The 10,734-nt window shown below is 52.2% G+C and overlaps 1 protein-coding gene across 1 annotated transcript; it reads right to left on the bottom strand.

Annotated features, from left to right (window-relative positions):
- Positions 1–291: 291 nt before the first annotated feature.
- LOC127586707 (lysophosphatidic acid receptor 6-like) lies at positions 292–6,043 on the bottom strand. Its single transcript, XM_052044866.1, is given in 6 exon segments — positions 292–743; positions 745–777; positions 779–1,156; positions 1,159–1,344; positions 1,346–1,731; positions 5,823–6,043. Coding segments are annotated over 5 exon segments (1,155 nt in total). The 5' UTR covers positions 1,559–1,731; positions 5,823–6,043; the 3' UTR covers positions 292–398.
- Between the last annotated feature and the right edge of the window lie 4,691 nt (positions 6,044–10,734).

The raw sequence follows: 10,734 nt of genomic DNA, 5'->3' as shown, positions 1-10,734 counted from the left end.
ACAGTGTGTGTGAGAGAGACTGTGTGTCTGTGACTGTGTGTCCATGACTGTGAGAGACAGAGAGAAACTGTGTGTGTGTGTGTGTGTGTGTGTGTTTGTGACTGCAGGACTGAGTGAGAGAAACTGTGTCTGTGTGAGACTGTGAAAAACTCTGTGACTATGACTGTGTGTGAGAGAGACACTGTGTGTGTTTCTGTGTATAACTTGGCCATGAACTGATGACTGTCTCATCATTGCCCCGTCACTCCCTGCTGCCCCCCCCACAAATCGACCTTGGAAGTCAACAGGCAAACACCCAGTTTGGGCCCCCACCATTCAAACATGACCCACCTGGATTACCCTGTGCACTCACGGGTCCGGACTGGGATCACCCTGTGCACACTCCGGCCACCCTGGGATCACCCTGTGCACTGACGAGCCCGGTCCGGGGGCCAGCCCGGGTTGTTAGTGACCCCCGGCCCCAGCTCCAGCCCCGCCTCTGTCCCCTTGCCCCTGCTCTGGAGGCTGGTGCCGAGCCGCTGGCCCCTCCTGGGGCACAGCGCCCGGAGGCTGAAGGAGTGGCGCCCCAGCGAGTAGATGAGCGGGTCCAGGCAGCTGTTGATGCTGGTCAGGGCCATGGTGACCCGGCGCGCCGAGTAGGTGAAGCGGATGAGGTGGCAGCTGGACCACAGCTGGATGCGGCGGAGGGTGTGTAACAGCTGGATCACGTGGTAGGGCACGAAGCAGATGAGGAAGACGGCAAGAAACCAAGAGGACGGTGCGCAGGGCTCTCCTCTTCACGGCATGCACCGAGCGGGGCGGCGCCCGGCTCCAGCAGCCGGCGGGCGATCAGCGGGTAACACACGGTGATCACCAGCAAGGGCAGGAAGAAGCCGAGGATGGCCGCCGCAAAGCTGATGCCGGAGATTCGCCCGCTCCAGGACCTGGAAGAGAAGTTCTCCAGGCAGGCCGTCCGGCCGTCGGGGAACTTGCTGGTCAGCGGCCCCTTGAGGGTGAGATACAGGAGACAGCCGGCGAGCAGCAGCCAGATGAGAGTGGAGATCAGCGCCGGTAGCGGGGCTGGCGCAGCTGCAGTGAGCGCAGAGGGTACGCCACCGGCGATGTAGCGGTCCACGCAGATGCAGGTGAGGAAGAGAGTGCTGCCGTACATGGTTGGCGGAAGAAGAGCGAGCCCGTGATTTTGCAACCCCACTCGCCGAAGATCCAGTCATTGTCCAGGGCGTGGTAGACCACCCTGAAGGGCAGGGTCAGCGCAAAGACAGGTCTATCACAGGCCAGGTTGACCATGAAGACATCCGAGGGCGAGAAGTCCTCCTTGGCCCGCAGGAAGTACCAGAGAGCGGCTGGAGTTGGCGGCCGTGCCCAGCACGAAGACGACACTGTAAACTACGGGGAACATGATGTACTGGAAGTCGGCGCTCACCGGGCAGTCCTGGGTGCTGTTGGTGGCGGCTGAGAGGTTCCCGCTATCCGTGGTGCTGAGACCCAGGAGGGACCACGGGGTGGATGGCACTTCCTCGGCCCAGGACCCCTCTGTGGCCGTGGGCTCTGGTCCCATTTCTCAGGGACGGACACCGTTCTCCACCAACGTAAATATCTCCTCTCTCCCCACCACCCCACCTAATCGATGGTCCTTCTCCCGCTCAAGTTTGCTTCTCTACCAGGAGAACTTTCCTCCTCTTGAAGTTCAGTGCACTTCCTCTGAAACGCCGTCCTCCGTTGTCCGGGGTCCTGAGGATAAGAAGATAGGGACCATGAGTCAGTGATTCACCCCTCGACCCTGCACCACACCCCCCATCCATTAAGACCCTGGACCTCGCTCCCCCACCCCGAATGTCCCGACAGACCCCTGCTAGGAAATGGGAGCAGATGCGGGTGGTGGGACGCACCAGGGCCCAGGACGATGTTGCAAAGGGGCACAGGGGCAAGAGGTGGGCACAGAACACTGGCAATGGTCCTGCCGAAGGTTCATTGGCCAAACCAAGGGACCACCTTTACTCAGGGAACTCAGCAGGTCAGGCAGCGTCTGTGGAGGGAGGTGGACAGTGGATGTTTGGGGTGGAGACCCTTCATCTGGACTGACCCAACCAAGGATCATCAGGCCACTGTGTCCCCATCCCATCACACATCTCAGCACTCCCCTCCATAGCCTCCAACCTGAAACCAGATGAAGTCCAGATGAAGGGTCTCAACCCCAAACATCCACTGTCCATTCCCCCGCCCACCACAGATGCTGATTGACCCACTGAGTTCCTCCTGCAGATTGCGTGTTGCTCCAGATTCCAGTGTCTGTAGTCCCCTGTGTTACCTCGGTTAGCAAACCACAAACAACTGGAGCAACTCACTGGGGCGGGCAACAGCTACTTCTTCTAGATGGTCAGGTTCGATCACCTTCGTCTTGGACCCAAGTCAGGTGGCGGGGCAGGTTGAGAACGCGGCCAAGGGGGGCGCATCCAATTCTGGGCGTTATCAAGCAGGGAGGTCACACTGAGCCTTTATAAAGCCCTGGTCCCACCCTAACTGGAGAATTGTCTGGTCACCACATTACTGGGAGGACGTGGAGGCAGTAGAGAGAGTCCAGGGAATGGTTCTTGGGGTGAGGCTTGACGGACAGATTGGAAAAGGCAGGGACTGTTTGGAGGAGAGGAGGGCTGAGGGGAGACAGTGCACAGTGGGAAAGTGTTCCCTTTGATGGAGGGGTCAAGTACCAGAGGTCACAGGTATAACCTAAAGAGGGACAGATGTAGGCAGTGATGCAAGGTAAGACCTTTACACGGTGTGTGGCTGGAATCTGCAACACATTGGCTGCAGATAGTCATGGAGCTCAGACGCAGGCTCTCCGGCCCCATTCGTCCACGTTGACCCATGGCGGAGGATGCTCCCACTCTGGCCTTCTGAGGGAATTGGACAAACCTCCAGCGAGGACAGATGACTGACGGAAGGGGCTGCAGATGGACTGAGAACGTGCTCTGGCGAAGGGCCGGCATGGACGTGAGGGGCTGACTGGCCTCATTCTGTGCTGTCAGCCCAGTACATCATGGGCATACCCCTCTCCACCATCGGTAGTATCTACAGGAGGTGCTGCCTCGAGAAGGCAGCATCCATCATCAAAGATCCCCACCATCCGGGCTGTGCCATCTCCTCGCAGCTCCCATCAGGCAGGAGGTACAGAAGCCTGAAGTCCCCACACCACAGGTTTCAGGAACAGCTACTTCCTTTCACCATTCCAGTTCTTGAACTAACCGGCACAACCCTAATCACTACAGTTTAGTAGCATTATGACCTGAAGTAAACTGGACAGATTTTGTACTTGGTTCTTTCTTGTAAAAATCAGGTATAATTTATGTTTCTCTTGTGAATGCTGCTTGCATGATGCTGTGTGCCAGCAATGCTGCTGCAAGTAAGTTTTTCATTGCACCCACGGACTTGTGCGTGGTGACAACCAACTTGACTTTGATTTTGACATTCTGTGGTTCTCCAGAAATGATTTCGGTTGGAAAGCAGCTCAGTCACAGCTCTGTTGTTTCTGTGGAGCACAGAACGAGAATGATTACAGCCCCGGAAATGATTCCTCTCCACCTGAGGGTGAGTGTGCCGAGGGACCGCATGCATCTTACTGCACGTCCATCCCCCTGGTTCCTCCTACTTCAGCGGCTGACGGTACTGGTGTGCATTGAGATTTGGTATTGGTGTTGGTTTATTATTGTCACTGGTACTGAGGTACAGTGAAAAGCTTGTCTTACAAACCGATCGTACAGGTCAATTCATTACACAGTGCAGTTACATTGAGTTAGTACAGAGTGCATTGATGTAGTACAGGTAAAAACAGTACAGAGTAAAGTGTCACAGCTACAGAGAAAGTGCAGTGCAATAAGGTGCAAGGTCACAAGGTAGATCATGAGGTCAGAGCATCTCATTGTATAAGGGAACCGTTCAATAGTCTTATCACAGTGGGGTAGAAGCTGTCCTTAAGTCTGATGGTACCCCAGGCACCTGTATCTTCTACCCGATGGAAGAGGAGAGAAGAGAGAATGTCCCGGGTGGGTGGCATTGCCGACACACCCTGCTGACACAACTGGCAGGATGCACTGAGCACAAGTCCATGCCGTGATCAGGCCACAACGATCCGCTTTTTCCCCCCCAACATGCTGGCTTGTGTTGTTTTCCCAAGGATTTGTGCGTCCTTGGTTACTGGAATGAAAATCCTGTGTTGCAAACTCCCATGATGTTTAGACGAAGACCAGAAGTCATCTGGATGAATGGCGGAGCAAGGCTGGGGGGTCGATTGGCCATTTCCATTGCCGAACGCTCACAGGGCGATGGGAGCAACCAGGCTAATTCCGTAGCTCGAGCGCAGGGTGTGTGTGTCCTGGTGACTGAGTCTGTGGGCCCACCAAGATCTCCAACATCCTCCGGATTCCCACTTTTCATCACCCCACTGAGCCCACAGATGCCCTCCATAAACTTCACCTCCTCCGCCTCTCTGTCCTCCCTTAAAACTCCCCTTAAGTCACTGTGTATACTGTATATGTAGTGCTATACATTGTTTACACTGCAGTGACCCTCCTTTATACTTTGCCATGTCAACATTTGTATAGAAATGCAAGTTGGCAGTGAAACAAATTGTTAGGCCAAAGTCTTTTTATTGCCAAGGAAATGGCAATTAATTCCAAACTTGTCAACAATACACAAGGCTTGAGAGTGAACAGGAATGTTTACTGTTTCCTGAACACAAAACTTCATAGAGTCATAGCCATAAAATTATACAACAAGGGAACAGACCCTTTGGCCCAACTTGTCCATGCTGACCAAGTTGCCTAACTGAGCTAGTCCCATTTGCCTGTGCTTGGCCCATATCCCTCGGAACCTTCTTATTTATGTACTGTCTAAATGTCCTTTAAATGTCATAATACTACCCACTTCCTCTGGCTGCTTGTTTTGTATACTCACCACCCTCTGTGTGAAAAAGTTGTCCCTCAGCTCCATTTTAAATTTCCCCTGTCACTTTAAACCCATGCCCTCTCGTTTTAAACTCCCTGCCCTGAGAAAAATACTGTGACCATTCACCTTATCTATGCCCTCATGATTTTATAAACCTCTGTAAGATCACCCCTCAGCTCCTACACTCTAGGGGAAAAAAAAAGTCCCAGCTTAACCAGTCTCACCTTATAACTGAAGCCCACCAGTCCCGGTAACATCTTCATATAACTTTGTTGCACCCTTTCCGATTTAATGACATCCTTCCTACAGCAGGATGACCGCAGCTGTACGCAGTACTCCAAATGTGGCCTCACCAATGCCTTGTACCTTGTTCCGTCTCCTGTACTCAACGTTCTGACTGATGAAGGCAAGCATGCCGAGAGCCCCCTTCACCACCTTGTCTACTTGTGTTGTCTTGATTCCTCTTGCACCAGCCATTTAACAATTAGTGAGGGAGGGTGTCACCCCAAAACATTGGTCATCCTTCTGCCTCCACAGATGGGGCCTGGCCTGCTGGGTTTCTCCAGCAGTTTGGTTTTCACAGCAGACTCCCATCATCTGCCGTCTCTTGTGTTGCCTGATATAAGAGCTCTGTGATGGAAAGAATGAAAGGCTTTTCTGTGGCATCACATCAGGACATACAGCCAGTGCAGTACTTCTGAAATGTGGCCACTGTCGCAATGTAGCAATCGCTTCACTGAGACTACAAAACACAGCAATGAAAGATTCACCAGGTCATTTGCTTTTAGTAACACATCACGCGGGCAAGGAATTTCACTTCACCCTGGTGTATCTGACAATAAACACATCTGAATCTGAGAAGCAGAAATTATGCCACTCACCAAGAGCCCAGTGCCTCACTCTTGCTGTTGAGTTACTGAGTTGTAGAATCTCCGAAATCTGCCTGTCAGTCTCTCTGCCAATTCTCTCCGTTTCTTTAGAGTTACTCCTCACTTTGGCATGGTCTCTCTCCATCTGGGTCACTTTCTGTCACATGGACAGAGGTTGCTGTGATTTTGCTTCCTGTTAAGTAAATTTCCCAACTTGGTAAATTCCCTCAACCTCCCTGTGAAACCTCTCCTCCCCCCTTAATTATAATATTAATTTAGCTTTGTGGATTTAGTACTGTTCAAATATGATGAATCTGCTCGATTGTAATGCGGAAGAAAGTGATTACCAGATCTCCAAATAATTGAGGCAATAAATGTGAAATTTGATTCACCTCCTTGCTTCCCTAATTAATGCACCAGTAAGAAGTTCTTACATTTCCTGTTTCTTACCTCAGGCTCATGAACTTAAGATTTTTTCGGATATCTTTATTAGTCAAATGTACATGGAAACACAGAAAAAATGCATTTTTTGCATAGAGTGTTCTGGGGGGGCAGCCCACAAGTGTCACCACGCTTCCGGCACCAATATAACATGCCCACAACTTCCTAACCGGTACATTTTTGGAATGTGGGAGCACCCGGAGGGAGCCCACGCAGACACAGGGAGAACGTACAACTCTTTACAGACAGCAGCCGGAATTGAACCCGGGTCGCTGGCGCTGTAATAGCGTTACGCTAACCGATACACTACCGTGCCCTCGGTCTAACTTGCTTTCAATGGTAAAAGAAAGATGTTTTAAGGCAATGAAAATCAACACCTCACAACCTGCTGGAGTAACTCAGGGGGTCCAGCAGCATCTGTGGGAGGAAGGGAATTGTCGACGCTTCCCCTCTCCACTCACAGTCCTGACACAGGGTTTCGACCTGAAATGTCGACAATTCCTTTGTAATCGAATTCAGGTCGAAAGGAAGGAGTTTCATTTCACCCTGGTGTATCTGACAATTATTGGTATTGGTATTGGTATTGGTTTATTATGTTCACTTGTACCGAGGTACAGTGGAAAACTTGTCTTGCAAACCGATCGTACAGGTCAATTCATTACACAGTGCAGTTACACTGAGTTAGTACAAAGTGCATTGATGTAGTACAGGTAAAAACAATAACAGTACAGAATAAAGTGTCACAGCTACAACGTGCAGTGCAATAAGGTGCAAGGTCTCAACTAGGTAGATCATGAAGTCAGAGTCCATCTCATTGTATAAGGGAACCATTCAATAGTCTTATCACAGTGGGGTAGAAGCTGTCCTTAAGTCTGGTGGTACGTGCCCTCAGGTTCCTGTATCTTCCACCCGATGGAAGGGAAGAGATGAGAGAATGTCCCAGGTACGTCTTTGATTATGCTGGCTGCTTCACCAAGACAACGAGAGGTAAAGACAGAGTCCAAGGCAGGGAGGCTGGTGTCCATGACGCGCTGGACTGTGTCCACAACTCTCTGCAGTTTCTTGTGGTCCTGGGCAGAGCAGCTGCTGTACCAAACTGTGATACATCCAGATAGGATGCTTTCTATGGTGCATCAGTCAAGGTTGGTGAGAGTCAAAGGGGAAAAACCAAATTTCTTTAGCCTCCTGAGGAAGTAGAGGCACTGGTGAGCTTTCTTGGCCGTGGCATCTACGTGATTTGACCAGGACAGGCTGTTGGTGATGTTCACTCCCAGGAACTTGAAGCTCTCAACCGTCTCGACCTCAGCACCATTGATGTAGACAGGTGCATGTGCACTGCCCCCTTTCCTGAAGTCAATGACCAGCTCTTTTGTTTTCAGATTCAGATCTATCATACCTGAATCAGAGAAGCAGAGATTATGCCACTCACCAAATGCCCATTGCCCGGAGAAATTGTCTCAACTCTTTCTTTGCACCAGACTGCATCACCTTGGCCACATCTCTGCCCATCCCACCTGCCTGTGGCAATTTACCACCACCCTGGGGCTCCCACTACCAGCATGTAGACGGAGCTGATCTACACACCCGGCCTAGCGCCACCCCTTGAGGAATGGCACAGGCTGTGGCTCACATAACACAGGTCAATTCTTTCATGGTGACGTCATGGACTGGGCACTAGGGTGACGTTGTCCCGATTTGGAGAGGAAAGACAGGGTGATTGCCCACAGCCGAGAGGTGACCAGGCATCGGGCACCCTCCCCTCGAAACCCGCCAGTGTCTGTGGAGACCTCGTTGCTGTTAGGATTACTCTGTGTGGTGCTGGTAACCACACCAGAGGAAGGACCTGACTGTACTGGAGAGTGAGGATGCTGCCTGGGACGGAGTGTTTCAGTGGTGAGGAGAGACTGGATCGGCTGGGATGGTTTCCATGGAGAAGAGGAGGCTGAGGGCGGAGCCTGATGGAGGAAAGCGAGGCGGATAGGGTGGATGCCGAGAAACTTTTCCGCGTACCAGAAGTGTTGAGGAATGGATGGGATAGGGTGCAAGCTGGGCAGGAGCAGGTTCAGAGGGGATCTGAGGAAGAAGTGTTTTCACCTGGTTGGGGGCGGGGGGTGTGTTTGGAACCTGGAACGCACTGCCTGAGGGGGAAGTGAGGGCGGAGACTCCCACAATATTGGAGAGGTATCTGGACGAGCACGAGACCTCCAAGGTATGGAAGGCTACCAACCAACTGCTGAGTGTAGGCAGCTATTTGATGGTCGGCATGGACGTGATGGGCCAAAGGGCCTGTTCTATTCTTGAATGACCATGACACTTGGATATGTTTCAAAATCTTTCATTTGGCTCCATAAAATTAAATGAGAACAAATAAATAAAACATGGAAGTGAGGTGAGCAACCTCAGACTGTCATCTGGACTTGCCTTTGTCCCCGGGGTTCAGGCCTTGTGCACCAGCCCCCTGATGAGGTGTGTGCCACCATCTCCTGGCAACGGATCAACACTCCGAGCCAGAGGACTAGTGTGTCAGCATTCCCCGCAAGGGCAGAGTGAACAGTTCCCAAAGGGGCATCCAGACATCAGTCATCTCAGTCCTGTCTGGCACTTCAGGGGTTAATCCACACCACCCCCCCCCCCGCCTTAACCAGACGGCTGTCCCACCCAGCACCTTAGGGGTTAACCCACTCTCAACTTTCCTCCTTAACTGAAAGGCTCAGTCCCACCCAGCACTCCAGGGGTTAACCCACTCTCGCGCCCCCCCCCCCCGCCTTAAGCAGATGGCTCAATCCCACCCAGCACTCCAGGGGTTAACCCACTCTCACCCCTCCTTAACCAGATGGCTCAGTCCCACCCAGCACTTCAGGGGTTAACTTTCACTCCCTCCCCCTCCTCCTTAACCAGATGGCTCAATCCCACCCAGCGCTCCAGGGGTTAACCCTCATCCCTTCTTCTTAACCAGATAGCTCAGTCCCACCCAGCACTCCACGGGTTAACCCACTCAACTCTCCTCCTTAACCAGACAGCTCAGTCAGACCCAGCACTCCAGGGGTTAACCCACTCCACCTCACCCCCCCCCCACCCCCCCCCCCCCCCCCCCCCCCCCAACAACCAGACGGCTTAGTCCCACCCAGCACTTCAGGGGTTAACACTTTCATGCCCTACTTCACCAGACAGCTGTCCTACCCAGCACGTTAGGGGTTAACCCACTCTCGCACCACCTCCCTCCCCCCCCCCCCCCAAACAGATGGATCAATCCCACTCAGCGCTCCAGGGGTTAACCCACTCTCACCCCCTAAGGTGAGGAGCAAAAGGGGATCTGAGAATAAAATTGTTTTACCCAGAGGGTGGTTGTAATCCGAAACACCTTGCCCGAGATACTGATGGAGGCAGTTATGCTCACAACATTGAAGAAGTATTCTGGATGAGCACTTGAATTGCTAAGATATAGAAGGCTTTGGACCAAGTGCTGGTAAATAGGAATAGCATACGTGGGTATTCGATGATGGAATGGACTTGGTGGGCCGAAGGGCCTGTTTCTGTGCCGTATGGCTCTAACAGTAGACTAGCGGTTAGCGCAACGCTACTACAGCGCCAGCGATCGGGGTTAGATTCCCGTTGCTGTCTGTAAGGAGTTTGTACGTTCTCCCCGTGTCTGCATGGGTTTCCTCCGGGTGCTCCGGTTTCCTCCCACATTCTAAAGGCGTACGGGTAGGTTAATTTAGGGGTTTATAACGGGCGGCACGGACTCGTTGGGCCGGAAGGGCCTGTTACCACGCTGTAAATAAAATTTAAAATTTAATTTAAATTTTTTGTTAACTAGTCATCTCAGAACCACCAGCACTTCAGGGGTTAAGCCACTCCACTCTAACCACAATGCTGCTGCAATCTGCTTTGTCAAGTTGTTGACGTTCTGCTGTGACATTGCACGGGCTGCATTGCTTCACCCGTCGCAGCTGCTCATCTCACCGAGCACGGCACATCTGTCGGAGTCTGCACGATGTGCCGGGGCTGGAACCTCGGGTCCTTACCATGTTGTTCTAGTAACCCGACCTTCAAACCTTCCACGTACAAAAGAGTCATCGAGTAAAACAGCGCGGAAACAGACCATTCGGCCCAACTGGTCCATGCTGAGCAAGATGCCCATCTAAATTAATCCCATTTGCCTGCGTTCGGCCCTTGTCCCTCTGAACCATTCCCACCCATGTCCCTGTCCAAATATCTTATAAATGCAACTGGAACCACGTCTACCACTGCCTCTGGCAGCTCGTTCCACACACCCACCTCCCCCTGTGTGAAGAAGTTCCCCTTCAGGTCCCCTTTTAAATCTTTACCCTCTCACCTTAAACCTATGCCCTCTAGTTTTCGGTTCCCTTTCCCTGGGGAAAAGACTGCGAAAACTTGCCCCATCTACGCCCCTAGTGGTTTTATACACAAGGTCACCTCTCAGTCCCCCACACTGCAGTGAATGAAGTCCTAGCCTGCCCAA

The sequence above is a fragment of the Pristis pectinata genome, chromosome 37 (assembly GCF_009764475.1).
Source record: "Pristis pectinata isolate sPriPec2 chromosome 37, sPriPec2.1.pri, whole genome shotgun sequence".
Lineage (NCBI taxonomy): Eukaryota > Metazoa > Chordata > Chondrichthyes > Rhinopristiformes > Pristidae > Pristis > Pristis pectinata.
Note: the sequence above shows the minus strand (reverse complement) of the source record. Positions and strands in the feature narration are given on the sequence as shown.